Below are 23,622 nucleotides of genomic sequence, written 5' to 3'. Positions count from 1 at the left end.
TGACCACAGGGGGTTTTAAAATAACTTTAATGAGCGTGCATGATTATGTGTGAACTGTAAATGTGCACTCCTGCAGAGGGACACCTGTGTTTTTTTCCTCTTTTTCTATTTCTCCCATGTAGCTGCACATTTTAAGGGGGAAGGGAAATGTTTCTCTGGGGATCGGGGACAGGTTTTCCTTTTATGAGTGTGTTTGATATTCGGGACATGCTCCGGCCTGAAGAGCTCCGTGATTCATTGCAGGAGGCGACATTCGCCCCTAGCTGAGATCCACAGCAGAGACTAATAATAGTCTAGCCTGACTTCTACTCCCATGTGACTCTCTTAATTCCACCTAACACTCAGAAAGTAGTAAAAGTTGTTTTACAGAGATATCTGCTTTGACGTTTCCACACTGGAAATATGCAAGTATAAGGGCAGCCTTGTTTTTTTTTTTTTTTTTTTAGTGTCTATGCACAGAAGCATCTTGTTTTACTATAACCCATAAAATCAAATCCTCCAGGTTAGTTAAAGTGAAAGGCATTCTGGCAGAGAAAGCATGAGCCTATGGCTGTTGTTTTGATTTATATTGATTGGTGGGTTTCCTAATATGTGCCTCTTGTTTTTAATAAAAGTTCAAACAGCTCTTCAAGATACTAAAGCACCATCAGTACCTGAAATGTCTGGATTTTTGTGCTCACTGCTGTCACTGCATCTATGATGTGCCTTACTTTATGTCATTTGTTTATTATTTATACACAGTGAGGCATAAAGAAAATAAAGTTTATGTTTTCAGTCAAAGTCACGCCATCCAACATTGATGACACTGTGATGCCCTCCTCTTTTAACCCAGATTTTCTATCTAAAACCCTTCTTATAAAATTTTCATCACATCCTGCATGGAGTATTCAGCTGTCACATGGGGGCACTGTTCAGCTGTACATTGCATTGGAGTGATATAAGGCAGTGATATCCACACAAAATGGTTGCAGCAGTTCACCAATAAACCTAAGGACAATTATAGATTCCTCCATTTTAATCTTTTTTTCCCCACACCAAAAATGACACAGCCTCGGAGGAGGAGAAATATATGATTTCACTCTGTGTGCGTGTTCACCTACCCCCATTTGACTGTTGTTTTACTCCTCATAGTGCTGTTTGTCATCAGGCAGGCGTGGGTTTGTGTGGGAGGATGCACGTGCCATATGTGCCATCCCACTATGACAATAATGTGTCATTGTAACTGTTGGTTTTGCTCTTTCTTCCAGGCGTATGGTATGTCTGTACTGCCTTTGAATCTGATAAAAGGCACACGGAGCGTGGTGTACGAGCGCTTGGAGAACACGGAGGACATTGATGATGTTGAGCATCAGATAGAGAAGCTGAAATCCAAGGTTGGTCTCACCAAAACACAAAATACTGACAAACATGTGCAGATTATCTACAAGTCATGTGGCAGCTTTATAACACCAAAGTGAAAAGTAAAAGATCATTACATGGGCAGCAGTTTTATCATAAAAATAATTCTTGTTTCCTTTTTATGCTTCACTGTTATCTAGTGTATAATCATGCATTCATTGAAAGGCACACATGCATAGCCTCCAGCTACACAGTCCCTCCTACTTATCTTTCTGCTCCACTGTCTCAGCATGCAATTATGGATAGTTAGCATTGTCCCTATCAAACAAAGTCTCAAATGAAGGCAGCACAAACAAGAAAACACAAGTGGAGTCATCTGTTAGTTGTTATTAGTTTCAAGTGTCAACAGGAAGTTGAAGATTAAACACTAGTGCCTTTGCTCCTCCTACTCTTTCCTTTGCATTAATATGCCTAATGAAAGGCTAATGCTTTATTTAAGCTGACACGCACAGTGCATAACAAGACATGCTTAACTGCGATATATTAAGGTTCTACAAATCATTAATAGTTTGAGATACAAAGAAGTGAAAGAAATGCCTGCACACATTTTCAGTGCCACAGAAATACCTTTAATTCACAACTAGAGATCTTCTTGAGGTCGTAATTTATAAAAAAAACGGGCCATAGCTATATAAATACCTTTTTGCCCCAATTGGCCAACAGTTGAGATGAAGAATGTGAGTTTAAAATGGTACAGGCTCTGCTATTTTACTAATAAAATTTAAAAAGTATCAAAGCTTTAAAACTAAAGTCATGTATAGTCATATTTACAACAAGAATCTATCGTGATAAAGGGAGAAAGCAGCTGTGGTCCATTCAGATTCACATGCCTGCAAGTACTGATGTTTGTCAAAGAATTTGGAGTCTCACACAGATGCATAAGTTAAATTACTGTCTCCTACAAACACTCGTAAAGCAGAGGAGGTGGCAGCGACACAGGCAGTGTTTTGGTAATGTTACGTTGTCAAACTATTTGTGGGATCTAGACAATGTGCTGGAGTTTCCTACATTATTTTATAACTGAAAACAAGAAACCACTGGGGTGCTGGTAACCAAGTGGTTATGTCTATGAACCCCGAGCACAGAGTAGGGATGCGTGATGTTGAACTTTTGCCAGTGTCCAATATGTCAATATTTCTAAACTTGTAGTTTCTCGAAAATAAGGTGGTAATTATCTAGTAATGACTTGGAATGTAACCAAGTAATGACTTGTAAAAAATATGAGTATATTTAGGAAGTATTTAGCCAGTAACAACAGATTAATAATCAAGTAATTCCTTGTTATATTTGGGCAATTCTATGGTAATAAGGTGGTATTTTACCAAGTAATTTCTTAGAAATAAGCTGATCATTTTCTACAAGAGCTGCTTGATAATTCCCAAGTAATTTCTTTATTTTGGCCCACTAAATTTAGGTAATGTGTAAATGCCTTGATTCATAATTTCTTGAAAACTTCCCTCAAAATTCATAAGTAATTTGCTTGTAATTTCTTAATGACTTCCTTCAAAATGTTAAGATAATTATTAAGTCGTTTCTCAAAACATTCTTTCAGAGTTCACAGAAAATTTGTTCAGAAAAATTATTATCTTATTTCAAAAATGTAGATTATAAGGGTTGGGGTGAAATAACACCTAGTTACCGGAGAACTGCAACAATATTACAAGGGTTAGGGTAAGGGTTAGGCTTAGAGTGTTTGGGTTAGGGTAAAATACCAACTGATTACCAGAGAATTGCCACAGTATTACGAGGATTAGGGTTGGGTTTAGGCTTAGAGGGTTGGAGTAAAATGCCACTTAATTACCAGTGAATTACCACAATATTACATGGGTTAGAGAAGGGCTTAGCCTTAGATGGTAAGGGTAAAATACCACTTAATTACCAGTGAATTGCCACAATATTACGAGGTTTTGGGTTAGGCTTAGACAGTTATGGTTAGGGTAAAGTACCAGCTAGTTACCAGTGAATTGCCACAATATTACGAGGATTTGGGTTAGGCTTGGACGGTTAGGGTAAAATATGAGGAGTTACTTTGTAGTTAATACATCATTACTAGGTAATACTTCCTTGATATTACTGGTTATTGCCTGTAACATTCAAAGTTAATACTAAGTAATTACAACCTCATTCTTGCAAAATTACTGAGTAATTATACTTATTAATATAAAGTAACTAGGTAATACTCTAAAATTACAAGCACTTTTACTACCACCTATGCTCGATGGTACATCTGTTAATTTTATTATATATAGAGAGAGAGAGAGAGAGAGAGAGAGAGAGAGAGAGAGAGAGAGAGAGAGAGAGCCTATATACACACATATATATATATACTCTGCAGGTATGCATTAGGGATGGGAGATAAAAATCGATTCAGTATAGTATCCACTATTTTTTCTGGTGATATATTGTCTCGTCCACCAAGAATTGATTTTTTTCAAGTTAATTGCTAATATGAGTTGAAGCCTATGATAATAGAAAAATGAAATCAAGTGTTTGGAAAATTGTTTGTCCAGTGAGGTCGGTATAGAGCAGGAGAAAGTCAGCACAACAAACATGGCAGCACCAGGGGAAGGACATTAGGAATGCAAGCAGGGCTCAAATGAGATGGACATGACACATGAGGTTTGCAAGAAGTGCTACATAAAATTAAAATACTGCGGAAATACAACAAACATTAGGGCAAGGCTAATGCTAAATCAGTTAAACAGTTGAAAAATGGTATAGATCGCAATATATGGTACCGCAATACTCACTGTATTGCAAAATATTTAAAATCGCTATAATATCAAATCACGACCCAAGTATCGTGATAATATGATATCGTGAGGCCACTAGTGATTCCCCCCCCTAGTATATATGGCCTTTTATCCTTAAAAATCTGCTTGTGTCTCCTCTTATGCATGTCATTTCTCTTTCTCCCCAGTTTCTGACTTCATCCACTTTACTGATATAAAAAAGACATATAAGTCCCAAAGTAATTATCATAAACAAGAAATAAGGGCTGAACAATTTTTTTTTGTATACAATTTATTTTTGGGCTTTTTCATGCCTCCATTCTACAGAGGAGGACAGTGGACAGAGTCAAAAACAGGAGAGAGAGCGGGGAGGGACATGCGGCAAAGGGCCACAGGCCAGACCTGAACCCGGGCCGTCCGTGCACATGGGCAGCGCCCCAGAACGCTAGGCCACCCGTACACCCCAGGGCTGAACAATTCCTAATGCGATTTTATTTCACCAATGTTGCACCCGTGATTTAATTTGTGATTGTTTGTCAGCAAACACAAGCTGTCAATCACTCAATTACCAACACATTATTGGATAGATTGAACTAGGACTAAGCCATTTTGAAAATATATCTTATTTTGGTACTAAGACAATCCTCAAAGAGCTTATTCATTCAGCATTGAACAGAAATTGTCAAAATGCTTATCCAAAACTTTTTTTTTTCTTGATACTTAAGATAATATATAGCAACTTCTGTAACAGAGTATCTGATAATGCTGGTGACACTGTTGCTTATATCTGAAAGATGTGTTTTTTTTCATTATTATGCCTTTTCTCTTATCTATATTGCTCTGGAGTCTCTGCATAGTTCAGTAGCTCCCAGTTTCTCCAGCATTTGAGCAATTTAACCCTAAAATGTTATGTCAGAAGTAAACATCCATATACATGTGTATCTATCGATTTATTCGGTTGTTTGTTGGTCTTGTCACCAGTGCACAGATGGACGTCCTCTTTCCTCAAGGGACAGGCACAACCTGCAGGAGCTAGAGGGTAAACTGCAGGTCCTCCGGCGCAGGGGGAGACACCTGGAAATTGCAGAGAGGAACTGCTGCACCAAAGTGGGCAGCGCTCTCAGACCTTTAAAGGTGAGTCAGAGTTAAAGAAGCTGACATCTAATACAGGCTTTTTGTAGGTGTAAGTATTTTTTTGAGATCTTTAAACACAGTAATTTAGCGTTCAGTGTTTCAACCTTATCAGATTTTAGGGCAGAGTTTTGTCTGTGCTGGATAATATACCACCTATAATTAAGACTTGAATCACTTAATTGTTTTATTTTAAAAAATACAACTTTTGGCAGAGTATCATCCTTTTGTTCATTTTTGCCAGCCTCACACTCTCCCTCCCCAACTCTTTATTGTGTTTAACTTCATATCTGGACTGCTCTAGATTTACTTTTAGTTCTACTTCACACAACCGCATATTTACTTGATTCCCATGGGTTGCCTCTTCACCTAATTTACTCTGAAGTCTCGTTGGGAGTCTCACATTTCCAGGCAGGATGCCATTTTTCCCCAGGGATAAACCAAAGCAACCACAAACTTCTCTTTGATTTACTTTTTAAGTTGGACCAATACCTGGACCTCTCATGCAATTTTTATTTGGATGTTCCCATATTCAGATTTGCCTGAGAGGAAAGGAATTAAGTGGGGTCATTACTCCACTTGTGTTAGACTTAATACGGTTCTACCTTTGGACATGTTTATACCAGCATTTACTGTGGGGAATATTTTAAACAGCCTGTCTGAACTACAGTTCAGCGGGAAGTTTGATTAAATCATTAACAACCAGATCTAGCAAAGGATTTCAGTGAGTTTTATTCTGCATAACCCTGCATATTTATTAAATTAATATTAGGGTCTACCTGTATGACAGTTGCACACAGAGACACACACAGATTTCTCTTAGGGCTGTCAAACAATCACAGTATTTAATTGTGATTAATATCAAGATTTCTGTTGTTAATTGTGATTAATCTCCCAATTTGTAATTCCACTTAATTTTGAATTTTGGTAGTCTTAAACTAAGGATATTTAATTTCTTCAGTCCTGCTTTTATTTTGAGATCAGGGATTATTACATGAACCTAACAATGGAAAACCATCTTGTTATAGATTAAAAAGGAAATAAGGGAACAGTTAAAAGGTAAATGTTTGACAACTAAGGCTGTCAGCATTAATCCATCAGTCACGAAGAATAATGGTCCATAATCAGAGCGTTTAAAATAAAGTTATCGTCACTTTCACTGCACTTTTGTTATTCTTCCCTTCCTGAATGTTCCTGTTTACTTACACAGATAGAACAAACACTTCTTTGTGAAATGAGAGACCGTCAGTGCGTCCTACATCCTATACTTCTGTTAATATACTGTATTACAGAGCACGTAATCACAGCTGGTTAGTGTTGTCCAACTATTGTACATTACAAATAAACTTATTTTGCCTCAAATGCCTTTGTCCTGATTGAAATGTGCTGCTGTTGCTAATAACACGCAAGCTAGCAAGTGGATGCTAACCTTAGCTGGCGCACTAGCATGCTGACAATACAATATCTGCTACACCACCAATATGACATTAGTGTCCATCGTTCCATGCTTAATTCTTGGACAATTATCGGTGTGCCAATAGTAAACAGCATTTGAGTATACCTCTCAGTGTGAACGCACTCTGCACACTCAAAATATTTAGCATTTAGTAGAGAAGTATGCAATTTGAGACACGCTAATTTTCTCTTATTCGGAGCAACACACCAAAGTGTGCTGAAAGGGACAGAAAGATCATGCGAATAATCAGGATTCAAAATATGAACGCCCTACTTTTGGACCATAGTTGCATTGTGATTAACGCATAAACACTGACATTCCCAGTTTCTTAATTCTGGGAAAAGAATAAAAACAGATCAACATATAGGCTTCCCATACCTTACATACTTAACTGTTGTAGGTGCTGAAAAATCACGAGACGGATGAACATGCTCCATTTATGATTGACTGCTTTCACCTTCACAACTCTTTATACATAATTTACTTAAACCAACCTCCTACTGCTCATGGATGTGCATCAAATTTAGATGTTAATGAGTTTGTATAAAAGTGCTTATTTCTTGTTCCTGTATGACAAAATAATGAATAGTAGGTTTTTTGGGGGGGTTTTTTTGTTTTGTTTTTTTTGTGCATGTTAAAGGTACATAAAGTTCCACAATAATTCTCTCTGTCACATTTTGCAATCCCACTGCTATTCATTTACTAGTATTTTCCTGCACAGCAGGCATGCACAAACATTTAAACTGAGAGTCTGTAACTGTTTGTCTTGAACCAAGGGGGCTGCAGCTAATGACAGTCCCCAGACTCAAATTTAAGCTATAATGAGATGGGAGATTTATTTACTGTATACTCAGGCACTGGTGTGGAGTGATAAGCCATAGGACTGTGATTTCTCCAGAGCAGTTGTGTCGCTGTTTCTCAAACGCATGCTGTTTTTTTATATCGACCCCAGTGGTGCGCAGAAATGGCTTATTTAACACAAGGAACATCTGCAGTTTAAAAGAGCTTGGACCTTTGAAAAATTATTTGCTTTGATGGAATCCTAAAACAAAGAAAAAGGAAGTTGTTTTGTTTTTTTCAAGCATTTTTTGATTAATAATTTAGAATGCAACAGGATCATTATTTTTTAAAAATAAACTGCCTTAGCATTTAAGATATGAAAGTAAAATCCATCATTTCATGATTATAAACTTTTTTTCTGTTGTTCAAAGCTTCTCTTTTACTTGTTGCTTTGAACAGACTTTGGTAGCAGAGTTCATTTTTACCATCGCTGTAGCTTTGATTTGGAGATAAGGGCAGTGCAATCAGAACATAATAACTGTGTTTTTCCAACTTGATTTCTCAGGTGTTATTGATATGGAGGCTATATAAACAACAGAAAAGTGTGGTGATTACCACTTTCTTGATTGTATTTGGCTGTCATTCATGCTTCAGTCAATAAGCAATTACGCTTGAGGATGTTTTTCCTTCCTTGAGGATATGCTTTGGTTAAATGATTGTGTTTTTGTTTTGTTAATTGCTTCATTTACACTCTGTTGTTAAGGCATTGGCGTGGCTATAACAGAGGAACTGGAAAAGCCTAATTTACATTTTTTGTCTTTTTTATGCTGAGACATGACCTCTGGTGTAGTTAGCTGGCTACCAGTGTTCAGAGTCTCATTGAAGCTCTTTACACCTTTGCTTTTATCCTTGTTGACATTATAACAAGCAGATAGCACAAGTAGAAGGCTGCTTACAAATGCATCTCAATTGAAAAGAAGATATAAGAATTCACCTTCCTGTCTCACATGCAGGTAATTGTCTGCTGGTTTGGGAAGATTGAATGGCTCATCATTTTCGCCCAAAAGATGGAAGTGTGTTTAGGGATGAGTATGGAAATGATACCCACACAAATTATACCTACCAGACCAAAATGCAACACAGATATATTGACGCTTCATTTTGATACCCCACCACCCCAATGCAACTCTCTTGCCTCCCCAATGTCATGGAATTTGTGCGATTTATGTGTTAAATTAATGCAGGTTTCCTTTTCTTATCTCATGTTAGACTGGCGTCTTATAAAGATGTTTCTGCAAAACATGTAAGATACCCAGACTGCTTTTATTCTCCTGCTGACTTTAAACACACATTTTTTCACTCTCAAAGGTATAGATTCAGGCACCTTGAAGGCACAAGCACCATAAAAAAAGTAGTGATGTAGCACCGGTATTAAAAAAAAAAAAAAAAAAAAAAACTAACATTTTTCTGTTAGAGGAGGAGGTTGACCTTCTTCAAAATTCTCAAAGCAAAATGGATAGACATCCCTGACACCTCCGCATGTGGTCTGAATAGTCAGATCTTAGTCCATCCTTTGGATGCATTTTGGTGCTTTCCCGCCAAACATGAAGGCTGTCCACTTGTAAGATCACCCAGGAGGGATGTTATTGCAAGGTGTATGTTGCTTTAGTGTCATCTTTTCATGTTTCATTAAAAATTGTGCTCCAGTGCTTTTGTTTTCAAATGGTGAGTCAGTACCTAAAAGTGGGTCTTGACCATTTTCAGTGGGTTGCGCTTGTCAGAAAGTGTGGTGTGCTTTTATTTTGAAGGACATGTCTTCCTCACTTTGTTCCATCACTTCGTTTGTTCCATCTCAAGGTCAAACTACCCTTTTTTCATTTTAAAAAACATTTTATAATTAAAAATATCTGATAAATTTGGGATGCAATCTGGTGGTGGATCCTGATGCTAGACTATGAAGGTGGGTCATAACAAGGGTGCACAAATAATTGCAGTTATTTTTATTGCCGTACGAGCATTTGCAATAAGCACATCACCTAGTGTGAGAGTGTCTCAAGAGAAAAAGAACTATAACCTGTAAAGAAGAACATATTTTTTTTCATAATTTCATACAAAACTCAAAAATGGGCCCGACAAAATTGTTGGCACCCTCAACTTAATATTCGGTTGCACACACTTGGGAAAGAATAACTGAACCCATTTTTGAGTTTTGTGTAAAGTTAAGTCAATTTTGGCTTTTTTCTTCTGTTTTATTTTGTGTTGTTCCAGCGCACATAAATTAAATAAACATATGTATTCCAAAAATATTTGTAATTGCAACAATTTCTGGGAGAAATGGTGTATTTTCTGGAAAAATTCCAGGGGTGCCAATATTTTTGTCCATGACTGTACTCTCACAGCATGTTGATTTACAGATGAAGCTCTCTATCAGCAACCTTCAGAATAATTGGCGCCACTTAAGTGGTAAAAATAAATACTGTTTTGAATTGATCTGGGAAGCGTGATGTTATTAAGACAAGTTTTTCTGTAAATAATTGCAGCAGATAGGTTTTGTTTGTTTTGTTTGTTTGTTTGTTTGTTTGTTTGTTTAGATCCCCATTAGCTTAAGCATCAGCTGTAAGCTATTCTTCATGGGGTCCACAGTTTACATTGTGACAATACAATTTATACAATCAAAAATCACAGTACACAAACATAAGACAATACATCACATTACACCAACAGAACAGACATGTCAACAATTACAACTCACTCAAACAAAGTCAAAGACAACAGACATTACAACTGCTCCAAGTAACTCTAGGTTCAGAAACTGTAGGTTGGCTTGTATTCACATATCAATATTTGTTTGTTAACTTAACCTGTGATTTAAGCACATATTTAACATTTTATTGGGGTAGAATTGAGTAAAATTCTAGAAAAAAGTAATCCTTATGATACTTGTTTGGATACAAGGGCTACAAAAACCCAACTCCCAGGTATCCAGTAATTACCGTTATTGGAAGTTTATTGTATATTCCCAAAAAATGCGGCCAAACACCAGCGCTTTGACTAAATTGAAAAAATGCATTGGCAACATTTTGTTGCAAAAATGTTGCCAATGTATTTGTGAAATTTAGACTGTGTGCAGGCGTTTGCTTGCAAATGTTGTAAAATGAGAAACTGACCCAATATATTTGGGTAGGACTTTGTTGTTGTTTTTTTGCAGTGGCTTGTAACAGTTGTTGATATCATCTTGTTTTTAGCGATATTATATCAATGTTTGAACATAATGTGTTGTGAGAGCTCTAATCTGACACAGATTTTTAAACAGTGCAAACTACATTTCAAATTCAAATCATGTTTAAAACACAACTAAAGAGCTGTAGTTTCTGTAAAGTTTCGGGCTTTGCAAGGAAATGTGATTACTAAGATTAGAGCGATTGTATCATTTTAAAGCATGTGGTAGTGGAAAATTGTCAGAATTTGATGTGCTAAACATTTCTAAAACCACTTAAATGTTAAGTTCTTTGTATTATTTTGTATATATTCTTCTGCTTTTCTCATCTTGTTGTCTGATATAGATATATTTGGCCATAAGGGCTCCTTGAAGGCGAGCAGTAGATAGGCTTTATTGCCTTCTTGGCTGCCACTGTCCTTTTGCCTCCCTGGTTGAAACCTCCCTACTCTGTCGGGGCTGTGCCATTGCTTCCCTCTGTCACCATGGGCTACAGTGCCAAAATGTGCCTGGCCAGGCCATATGGTCTCTCCTTGACAAAAGACATGACAGAAAGGTTATATTCACTGACCCAGCGGATGCCTCTTAAACAAACCTTTTCTTTTATTGTGGGTACACATCACTGTTTGGTATCGTTATGTACTGTTTTATGTTTATTTGTTTTGTCTGCAGATATTGTTGGGCATTTTCTTTATCCTGGTTGCACTGCTCTTCACTATCGCCCTGTTCATTTCAAAGTAAGTGATGATATATCCTCTAATACTACAAATCCATCATAATGCTAGAAAAAGTTCATGCATTTAAGTTGTTTCTGTGTGTTTCAGTTTGGACAAGGCTCTCCACTCTGCTGGCATCAGCTCTGGGTTCATCATCTTTGGCACCAACCTCACCAATCCTCTGAATGAACTTCTATTAGCCTTGCAACCCGTGAGTATCGTCTCATCTGTCATCGTGAAAAGATGATTATCCTCAATTAAGATATACTTTGAGCTATGTTTTCCCATTTCCATCATCATTAACCTAAATGAAGCATCAGTTAAAAGCTTAATTCTTGGCTATCCTTAAATGCACTTTTAAAACGGTGAGCTTGAAGCCTCACTGTACTGCAGGGGCTATGAGAATAACAAAAATCTCAGTTGGAGAAGCAGTACCATGCAATAAATGAGTCATATTGACTCAAATGCTATTTCATTTATTTTAAATACAGCCTGATAGGTACCACTTATATTTTAACAAAGGCTATAAGATAACAAAATTGCAACCAGAGAAATTATTCGCTCATGAGTCACACTCACAATCACATTTTGCATACTGCAGTAACTTCAGAATAATTGCATTTTCAAAGGGAGCAGAGCTGAGATAAAAATTTCCAACCTGACAAGCACATTAAGCGTTTCTATAAGTGGGAGCATAATAGATGTAAAAAGGAGAGGATAAGGAATTGTTGCTGAGGTCTAAAAATGGATAAACTAACAGAGAAATTTAATCCTGAGGCCACTCATTCACAAGGTTATGGACAGTAATGTAAATATCACTATTCAATAAAACAACAAAACCTGATAGCCCGGTGAATGTCGACAAGCATAAGCTACATAACATAAATTTCTGTTGGTTTCTCCGTGTCTCCACTCTCATTTTCTAGCTATAATAAAGCATTTTTTCTTGTGATAACGGGTAATTACAGTCATTTTCTTAAGATTTCCAGATATCAGGGAAAATGCATGCTGGCATAACCAGATCAGAGATTCCAGATGTTGACAAAAAATTAAAAAAAATCTATCATAAATTTGATGAAAGTAAAATAAATGATTGCATGTATGTCTGCATAGGGCTTCTGCAGCAAGGCAATATCCTGCACTTGCTGCAGGCATGTGCTCTTTCTTGTGTGTGTGATGAACCAAGCATAAATTTTCACTTTTAGTACCTGCATCCCATTTATTTTGAAATAAACTGAAGTGTATTAGGTCTTTTACAACCGCTTATGTTATCATGAACTCTAAAATACACAGGGACAGCATTGTGCAGGCTGGCCAAAATATATGACGTGAATATAGTGATACCTGATATACCTGATAACAATAGAAACATATCAAGTCTCACAGCAACTCTTGTAGTAATGAGCTCCAACAAGGCTAAAGCAAAGGTATCAGTAAAGACGCTACACATTTAGCTAGCAAAGCATTACAACATATTGAGTGTAAATTACTCAGTATCAAATCAGGACCATCACAAAAATGTTTGACATATTACATGACTTGGATTAAAAAAATGACTGTTTGCATATTTAGTACTCAATCTTTGTTAGAAAGTATATTTATCTCTGCTCTTATTCTGAACTAGAGATTTTCAAATGAAAAAAGCATTCTCTAATGTTATTTTTAAAAGTCAGAAGATGTTTCTGAGCTTTGAGTTATATATTTTAGTTTGCTATATTATGTTTTTCATCAATATGAACTGAGATTAAAACTCAAAACATTCTCGATCAAAGACATCATTTGTCTTAAGTTAGCAAAAGTTTCCAAAAATCTTTCATTAACATCTTAATCCTATTCTACTTTCAACCTTTTTGCAGCACTAAACCTGTGGATTTTATAAGACTTAGTGTATATTGCACTAGGTCACATGGAAAAAGCCTTATACTCGCTATTTTAGGGATAACATCAGCTAAACTTTATTGATCATCTGCTGGGGAAAATTCACTTCCTTAGTTTTAAAGTGAGAGCCACAGAGAGAATATAAAACTACTACCATTGCTTCTTCCCTCAGAGTTATTGCTGCAGGTCTGGACCCTGACCAGAACATCTTCTTTTAAACTTAATATTCTTCTGTCAGAGTAAGACAGAGAAATGACTGACAGTTCAGACCATTAAAAAATTGCTTCATAGATACTGGCATTGATTAAATGTCTAAATCCTGTGTTTAGAAGCATGACCTTGCTATTTAAGGAATTAGACACACCGCACCAGGACTGGATAGTGTTACAGGATCAGTGTTTCAGTTCAGTTAGACCATTACAGTTCACAGATATGTATGCTACTCATACAATACTTCAGTTTAATCTCATAATGAAAAATGTCCTGACAAGAGCGTGACGCCAATGATATGAAACTGAATAAACCTCAAAGTTTTGGGTTACTCTGAAGCTCTAAATCAGCTGTTTCGCTGTATTTCAGTGGTTCATTTGCTTCTCTTTGTATTATTATTTGTGTAGTGTTATAGACCTGAACCTTTGTAAAGTCAGGCACTTTTAAGTCCTGAAATTATATGGAAATAATAAAAGCTGAGTTGTAAATTTAACAGGTTTTTTTTATCTTTCCTTATAAAACCAGCTGTATTAATCAGACTTTGTAGGGTTTTATGTCCACATGTAAAGTATAATCTGTTTTTCTTAGATACTGTCTTCACTGTTCTTCTACTGCATGATTCATAGGCTGAACTTAAAGCTAACTTTCCTTTATGGTTAAAAGAAGAGGAGGGAAAATTCAGTGGGGTTTTGATTAAATTCATCACTAAGTGAATCGTGGGTTCAGTATGTGCTATAGTAACTGCAGCTTTATTAGTGTTAATTTACAAATGCAAATTTTTCTACAAATATATTATATTAGCTGAGTATCTGTGCTGGTGGCTGAGAATACCTGACCTGGTATGCATGATTAACTGTTCTGCATGCACATGTGAAATCTAGTAAACACCCAAGGCACAGTGTTAAGGGCAAAACCTTACAAGGTGATGGAAAAAATGCTCTGTTTGCCACATATTTTATGGGCCAATCAGAGCAACAAAATATATGAGTATAGTAGTTGTGCTCCAACCTGGAAATGGAACTACATAATTCCACTTCAACATACAGCTGTTATCATTGCTCACCATCAGTGGAGCCTGTTGCTACATCAAACTCTGACCGAAGCTGGTCAGGAGAAAAGCTTTCTGCTTGTCTTTTGATAAGGAAATGTTGTCAAGGCCTGAGAAAACTGCTGCTATAACTGCATACGTCCTGATCTCTTTACTGGCATCCATTCTTTACCATTTTGTAGTCACTTCAACTAAACACACCTATAGATCAGGGGCGGAGCCAGACATTTTTAAAATCCAGGGCTAAGCCCAAACAAAAGATTGCCGAGGGGATGGCCCTTCTCTGGATTTTTTTTCTGTATCGGACAGTTTAATGCACTGTTTTTGTGCACTTCTAAATAAAAATTTGAATTCAAAATGTCAACAAATCTACGCAAAATTTAGGCAAAAATAATCTTGCTCAACCTAAAAAATACTTAGTTGATAACATCATTTTTTTCTTAACCAAACTGAGCTGAAAGTGCCATTGCCATTCTAAAATCATGATACACCATGCTGGAGTCCAATCATTTTAACTTCTGCCTCCTAAAAATGTCTAAGGTTTATATTTTAAGTAACATTGCATAGGTAGGGTAGGAATTTGGTGAAAAGGTTTACAGTTGAAGTTCTGCATTTTCAAACAAAGCACAATTGGGGTTAGAGATATAAATTTATTCACAAAAATGCTGAACATTGTATTTTTATAACAATGTTTCAAGTATTTATTCCCCTCCAGTGGGTGTATAGATACAAAACAGTATCAGGCCATTACAAAGTTGGCATATGGGGTGCAGGTGGCCGAGTGCTTGGGTCGCGCCCATGTGTGCTGATGGCCCAGGTTCAGGTCTGGCTTGGGGCCCTTTGCCGCGTGTCTCTCCCTCGCTCTCGTCCCTGTTTCCGACTCTGTCCACTGTCCTCCTCTATCAAACGGGGGCACAGAAATGCCCAAAATAAACCTTAAAAAAAAAAAAAAAAAGTTGACGTACATTTTTCTTAATTCTAAGAAAAGTCAAAATTCTGCCAAAAAGGAAAAAATTCTGTCATTTTCCTTAGAAAAAATAAAAATGCATACCAAATTTTAAATGTCCCTAATCCTCCTATGTACATACATCCTTAAAAGTAAAAAGGAAAAAAAGATCTGATTTTTGAAATTACTCTAAAAACTACATTTCCATGCTGTGATCAGCAAGGCCATAAGCAACAAACTTAAAACCAACCTGAAAGATTTGGGGCTTTTAAGACATCATTTGGGGCTAAAGCCCCATAAGCCAACCCTCTCGCTCTGCCCATGCAGTAAATATGGCCTCTTTCTCCTCAAATGACTCTGATAGGTCTGGTCATTCTCTGGGTCTGGTCACTCCACCTAATGACAGATATGAAACTGGCAACTCTTATTGGCTTTGTAAGGGTAGAAAACTCCGTCAAGAAATAAATACTGAAAAGATAGCAATTTTCAGCTGAACTACAGCCATTTAGTGCTTACTTCCTATTGATTTCTGTCACCAGTTTATGTTTTTTGCCACTCAGTGGCTGGAACTGCTGTGGCTCCCCAACTGTGACACCCTGTGTGTACTCTTATTACCTTTTAACACTTTTCAGACTGTGTACTGTGTCTATCACTTCTTTATTCATTCATTCTTCTTTTTAAGTGATTGAAGTGTAACCATAGAACTTCTTTACTATCTTAGTGCAATGCGACTTGGATGTGCTCTGAATAGCTTGGCCTAGAACTTGCTGTAATTCATACAGTCTCTTGTTAAAAACTTTCAGCATCCTCGAAGGTTAACAAAGTTGTTTTGTTTTTTTTTCCTAAAAGCAATAATGACTCACTTTGTGAATTTTGTACATGAATAATGTAGCTGGCTGATTTATTTCTCTCTGTTTTTCCAATCACAGGTTTTTCCACTGGATTATATCCTCATCACAGTGATTACCATGTACTTTGTGGTCACATCCATGGCTGGCATTCGCAACATGGGCATCTGGTTCTTCTGGATCAGGGTGAGCAAAGCCTCGACTTTTATTTTTTCCATGAAAGATTTTTAAGCACACTACTAATGATGTGTTATAATGTCCTTTTTCAGCTGTACAAAATCAGACCGAAGAGAACTCGCCCTCAGGCTCTTCTTTTCCTCTGTATGATTCTGCTCCTGATCGTCCTTCACACCAGTTACATGATCTACAGCCTGGCTCCACAATACGTCATGTATGGCAGCCAGAAATATCTCGTAAAGGTATGGAAAAAAGTGCATATAAACATGCATTTATTAGTTGTTGGTCTTTCTGAATAGAGCTAGCAATAAAGATGATGCTGTAACAATGACCAGTCAGTGGGTTCAGACCTCTTGGGTCTGTCTGGGTGTAGGCTGCAGTATAGTCTCTATGGGCTGGATGCAAGGCTTTTAGACTGTTGTTCTTTGGATTCTGTGTATCTGTGTTAGACTGTGTGGCTATTACCATGTGTATCTGTGTCCCCTTTTTGTCATCTGATGTAGTACTGCGCTCTTTCTCTCTCTGACTGTGTGTGGGTGTATGCAAGTAGTCTAGATTCACCATGGCGTCTATGCTCTGTGTCTAAAAATCTTTCAAACAGTATTATTAAAATGAAGCCAGGTGTTGTTTTATACTCAAACATCTACTTTTCTAAACAAAAGATAACCTTTTTAAAATCAGCTCTATGTGACTCAGAGGGTAAATGTGGCTTATTCTTCTCTTCTAGTGAGCTTTCAATACAGCTATTGTCTCCAAGTGTCATTTATATCAGCATATCTTATGCAGTGTAGCCTTGTGTGAAGTCCGGCTGTCAGAGTTTTCAGAACCTTAGTACTTTTTCATACCATGTTTTACAAAGCTGTTATCTCAATTATTTCAATCACTGGTATCAAAAAGTACCTAATAGTATAGATTTAAAGCTTTACTATCTGTGCCCTATCTATACCCTTTACAAGCATTATTGTGTTCCTATGCTATTATCCACTTCAGTGTACTTTATAGATGAATAGTATTTCACTATCTCCACCTGAAGAGCTAATACAAGGATAATATGTGATATTCGGAGATAAAGTAATCTGTAGTTCAATCATTTGATCAATAAACTAACCTTTTTTTCAGAAATCAATGCAGGTATCAATCAGCATTGCTCTAACCATAGTCTGTAGGAGTGTAAAGGTATCAAACATAGTCATGCTGCAGTTTTTAATGTACACTATGAACTATAGACTCACATCACAGATCACATGATGTTTTCTGTGATTTATGTAGAAATATTAGGGTGAAATGTTTATCAGAAACACTTTAAACTCTGCAGTTTTAAAGCTTCCGATCATTTCATGCCTTGTTATGTCAATTTCAAACTTTAAGATGGATATTTTAGGGTATTTTTCGCCACTACAGGCACTTAAAAACCCAAACATATAAGCTAAAGACCTAAAGAAGCGCTTAGGTTCTGCTTTTTATTACAGCCGAATTTGAAAAAGTTGATTGTACTGCTCATGAGATATCAAGAGAGAAACATGTCGGAAAAATCTGTTTGAAAAGCTTTAAAGACAAAGTATAAAATGCTGAAACACAAGCCGTCAATCCCCGAGAGCAGCCGTGGTCATCACACATTGCAAGCCATCTGGCATGATTGAAAATCCTCCCCATTCATTGTGATTGGGTATTGCAAGCGACCACTACACAGTTTACTACACATAGTAATGCAGTCCAGGTTGGCAAAGGTTGGCACTGCTTTTACCATCTTTTCTCCCTCATTAGGGCATAATTCAGCATTTAAAGAGGGGTTACACTGATATGTATATAAAGCTTGTAGAGCAAGCAGTGCTTTGATTGAAACTACTCCTCAATGAAAGACAAAGACCAGAGGAGGTGGGCAGAGCAACTTCCAGTCTGTGTTAGTCAACTTCAAAACAATCACTGCAGGCTGAGTGTTCAACTACTGTATTATAGCTGCACAGAAAAAAAACATGTTGTGGGCTTTACTGAAAGCATATAAAAAAGCAAGAGCTTCTTTTTCAGTGAATTAACATTACAGCTTAATCAGTCCTGTAGATTTACAAGATATCCACCTCCTCAAAAATCAAGTTAATTTCATTAGCTTACAGAGAATTTTTTTACTTTGCTCCATCTGACTGCCCTCAGACATCCTGATTAATCAATTTCACAATCATTTCACATTGTGGCTAAAAGGACCTGGTACCCAACCCATGTTGCCCTGAATAGCTGGGATCAGAGAAAACCTGTGAACCCAGAGGAAGCTTCATATAGCTCTATTTTGCACAGTATCTACATTTTTATTGTCTTTCAAGCCCAGCACACCTGCAGCATAATTTAATACTGGGAATGCACAGGCATCAAAGTGAAGGGGAAATATCCAATATCATCACATATTTTCAGTTTATTAATAACAGATCCCAGAGCTCTCCCTACAGAATCAGTGAGACACTGTAATCCAGCCACATAAGTGAGAAATTCATCAAGAAAGAAACCCAAGTGTTTGTATACTCCAGCATTATCTAAATAAGTTAAATTCTTCACTCTGATTTCTTTCCAAGATTTTCTTCTAATACCAGGATTTAACTAAGTCCATCATACTTTGTGAGTTAGTCTCAGATTCAGTTAGATTATGTCATCTGCATATCATAAAATACCTACAAAGCATTATCAAACCAATAGCAGCGATTGCCGTCATTGAAGCTAATAACCCAGATGTAGCTTTAGTGACAGTTTCTATCAGATCTGTAGAACATTTTTTGATGAAAGAGGAGAGGGAGCACACTGAAAGCTCTTGGCAGAGTAGATGTTTTTGCTCTTCTCCTGAGTCCCGGCCGGCCTCGGCATGAGTTTTAGCAACCAGCAAACTGCATTGTTTGTAAACTACAACAGCACCTGCCTGCCAAGCTCACATTAATTGCCTGAGCTGTGCATGCTTTTGTCTTCTAACTCTGATTGGCCTTTAATGAATTGAAAAGACAGAACATTAGTCCAATCACCTTCCTAAACACTTTTTATTTGAGGTTTTACCAGATGAATGTGAAATGCATCCATGCAGTGGATACATGAAACAGTTACCTGGTTATGTCATGGTGCCAGAGTGTTACAATTTGATAGATTGAACAGCAAAAAAATAAAGACACTGGCAAACATTTCTGTGAACTTTCTTGTTTAAAAGTATCAAAAACTGCCAGCAAACTTCTGCAAACTGTTGGAATTGTTGTGTACATTGCTGCCAATTAGAAAAGCACTGGCTCAAAATATCACTTCTTTTGGTGTAAGACTCCTAGTTTGCCATCATTTTCTTTCAGGTTTGATCATGAAAACAGATCAGGGTTAGTCCAACAGATACCTTGATCTCCTTAAAAAAAAAACCTTTCATTTGACCCAACAGTTATGTGTTCGAAATACACTATATTGCCAAAAGTATTCACTCACCCATCCAAATAATTGAAATCAGGTGTTCCAGTCACTTCCATGGTCACAGGTGTATAAAATCAAGCAACTAGGCATGCAGACTGTTTCTACAAACATTTGTGAAAGACTGGGTCGCTCTCAGGAGCTCAGTGAATTCCAGCATGGTACTGTGATAGGATGCCACCTGTGCAACAAGTCCAGCCGTGAAATTTCCTTGCTCCTAAATATTCCACAGTCAACTGTCAGTGGTATTAGAACAAAGTGGAAGTGGCTGGGAACGACAGCAACTCAGCCATGAAGTGGTAGGCCACGTAAAATGACGGAGCGGGGTCAGCGGATGCTGAGGCGTATAGTGCGCAGAGGTCGCCAACTTTCTGCAGAGTCAATCACTACAGACCTCCAAACTTCATGTGGCCTTCAGATTAGCTCAAGAACAGTGCGTAGAGAGCTTTATGGAATGGATTTCCATTGGTGTGCAGCTGCATCCAAGCCATACATCACCAAGTGCAATGCAAAGCATTGGATGTAGTGGTGTAAAGCATGCCGCCACTGGACTCTCGAGCAGTGGAGACGCATTCTCTGGAGTGACGAATTGCGCTCCTCCATCTGGCTATCTGATGGACGAGGCTGGATTTGGCAGTTGCCAGGAGAACGATACTTGTCTGACTGCTTTGTGCCAAGTGTAAAGTTTGGCGGAGAGGGGGAATTATGGTGTGGGGTTGTTTTTGAGTAGCTGGGCTTGGCCCCTTAGTTCCAGTGAAAGGAACTCTGAATGCTTCAGCATACCAAGAGATTTTGGACAATTCCATGCTCCCAACTTTGTGGGAACAGTTTGGGGATGGCCCCTTCCTGTTCCAACATGACTGTGCACCAGTGCACAAAGCAAGGTCCATAAATACATGAATGAGAGGGTTTGGTGTGGATGAACTTGATTGGCCTGCACAGAGTCCTGACCTCAACCTGATAGAACACCTTTGGGATGAATTAGAGTGGAGACTGAGAGCCAGGCCTTCTCGTCCAACACCATTGTGTGACCTCACTAATGCACTTCTGGAACAATGGTCAAAAATTCCCATAAACACTCCTAAACCTTGTGTAAAGCCTTCGCAGAAGAGTTGAAGCTGTTATAGCTGCAAAGGGTGGACTGACGTCATATGGATTAAGAATGGGATGTCACTTAAGTTCATATGCCAGTCAAGACAGTGAGCAAATACTTTTGGAAATATAGTGTATCAGCATTAAATTGATCAGACACAAGAAATAAACATCTGCTGCTGATATTTGTTCATGTCAAATTATTTGCAGATGGCTGATGCTTGTCAACAGGGCTGATATCAGCCAATACTGATGGTAAACTGATGCATCTGTGCATCCCTAATAGCAGTCTAATTGTCTGAATTTACACAGTAAGCAGAAGTTTCCCAGCAATTTTTGATGGATTAAGTAATATCCTGTAACACCTGTCATATATTATGGAGGTAGGTTTGTTTAAGGTTTGACTTCATTGATACATTTTCCTTTAAATAACAGGGATTAAATCATTGAAAAAGCGTTTTTAAAATTATTGAGCATTTTGACAATTAGTACTGAGTTGATATTAGAAATTTTCGCTAGTAAATAAAGTAAACTCAAATCTTTTTTGTTGATTTTGTTATCTTTTAGCCTCTGTTGTTTGGGTTTGCTGTTGACTGAGAAGTCCATGTTGCAGTCAGGATTTGGATTTTATGTGTTTATTTATTTCCAAAGCAAAACTTTCCTCCTAAGCTGCACACTGTTTGCACAATATGCAGTAGCTGTAGTTGTTCTTTTCTAAACATACACCTGTCCCTTGTGTTTTTTGTTTTATCAGATGCCCTCAGCAGGTCCTGCATCTGGGAACGCTACTTTAGGCACCTCAAGGACCTGTGATGCAGATGCGCCTGAGGGTAAGTTTGTCATTTCTGCTAGCACAGTAAGGTAGAATAGGTCCAATAGTGAGACATTGGAGGAACTTACAAAATATCATCAAAGATTTATCCTTTACAAGTCAGGTATAAACTAAAAGAAAGGAGGGGCTGTGTATGACACAGCCAGAACACTGTTGAACAGTCTTTATCACCGTTTATTATTCATTAGAGGGAATAATACCAAGGACAAACATCGCTAATGGCCTCTAGCTGTCTCCATGTCATCACATATTATAGTTTATCAGCCTTGAAAAACAATATATGAATGCACGTCATAGCCCTGATGGTACCACAGTGATTTATTTATTTGCTAAATGCTCAAGTAAGGCTGCAGTTCTCATATTAATTCACAGATATCTCCATATATTAGATTCCATCTTTGTCTGCCTGCATATTTGTACATTTAGATATAATACATGCATGCTTTTCTACCTGATGTGCTCTCATTTAAACTCTGTGGAAACCTGCTGTGTCTCAGACTCCTTTTTCTTATTTTTTCCAAGTTGACTTGGTTTAGACTTCCTTTTAAAGTTCAGTAGATTACTATAAAGACGTGTGTTTTAACATAGTACATAGTTCCATCTCTTTGGCATGTTTGTTTATCTAAGCGGAGATGTATTGATATAATTTTATATTTCAGAAGACTTACAAGTGCATTGAAATTAGCCAAGCTAATGAGTGCTGAAAGGTCAGAACAGTGAGTATTTAATAAGAACAAGGACAGAGTTCGTTTGAAAACCATTAAAAAGAAGTTAATTCGTACATTTAATTAGTTCCAGGTCACACTCAATATTTTAGAAGAATTAAATCACTTTTTTTATACAAATTAATCTCCTTATGGGGTCAAAATAAATCTTATAATTATTTAATCAAATGTAAGGACACAAGATCTTATACTAAATATTTTCTGTAAAAGACTCCTTTTTTTGTTTCATTTTTTATTGTTGATGCTAAAAGTTTTGCCTGTTTTACACCTGTAGTTGGATCTCTTGCAGACTGATAGTCATATGAAGGCTGATCTTTGTGTGGTGCCACTGGTAAAACAAAATAAAGCAAGCAATAAAACCAATACTTGTAAATTAAATGATTCCTTTTTCAGGGCCTCAGTTTAGCTCAGTTAATAGATAGGGATGGAGAGCGTTTATTTTTGATATCGATACCCTTTTCAATACTCTGAGTCCCTATTGATACCACTATTAATACTTATCTATTTTTTTGGTGGAAAGACGAAACGATGACAAATATTTACAACAGAAGTGGTCTAAGCTGAGTAGTGCTTGAGTGAAATCTGTTTTATATCCCGGAAATAAAAACACATTCCTCATATTCACAGCTGTATTGAAGTTTCTCATCAAAAACTAAATGTCCCCTTTTTTATGTGACGTTTGAACATATCATGACATGTGGAATGGTCATCTAACTTACTGAGTTACCTGAACGCATCATATAGAATAGCCTTTCAGCTCGTTAAGTCTGCTAATTATCTCTAATTCTGCAGTTTCTGCCATGGATTCTACAGTGGATTATTTAGCTAACGGGAATTGCTTCAAAGTTTGGGAGCACTATTCAGCATTTATCTGAGTATAAGAAGGAGACAATTGTCCTGGAGCAGCTAAAGCCAGAGATATGAGTGCATGTTACTCCCAGGATAGGCAGATATGATTGTATGCTACTAGTAGGCGGAGCCTTTCATTTTTCTTCAAGCTGACAGTTGAAGGTGCC

The 23,622-nt window shown here is 37.3% G+C and overlaps 1 protein-coding gene across 2 annotated transcripts in view; it reads left to right on the top strand.

Moving 5' to 3' along the window:
* The window catches only part of lmbrd1 (LMBR1 domain containing 1), a 130,753-nt gene that overhangs the window by 78,953 nt on the left and 28,178 nt on the right, over positions 1–23,622 (top strand). For both annotated transcript variants that reach the window (XM_041789783.1, XM_041789782.1), the window contains 7 exons: positions 1,248–1,373; positions 5,112–5,264; positions 11,387–11,451; positions 11,539–11,641; positions 16,442–16,546; positions 16,630–16,779; positions 21,804–21,879. In XM_041789783.1, coding sequence (XP_041645717.1) covers positions 1,248–1,373; positions 5,112–5,264; positions 11,387–11,451; positions 11,539–11,641; positions 16,442–16,546; positions 16,630–16,779; positions 21,804–21,879 — 778 coding nt within the window. The remainder of the gene's footprint in view (positions 1–1,247; positions 1,374–5,111; positions 5,265–11,386; positions 11,452–11,538; positions 11,642–16,441; positions 16,547–16,629; positions 16,780–21,803; positions 21,880–23,622) is intronic.

Source organism: Cheilinus undulatus, linkage group 6, assembly GCF_018320785.1.
Source record: "Cheilinus undulatus linkage group 6, ASM1832078v1, whole genome shotgun sequence".
Taxonomy (NCBI): domain Eukaryota; kingdom Metazoa; phylum Chordata; class Actinopteri; order Labriformes; family Labridae; genus Cheilinus; species Cheilinus undulatus.
The sequence above is the reverse complement of the archived record's forward strand: the minus strand, read 5'-3'. Positions and strand labels throughout refer to the sequence as shown.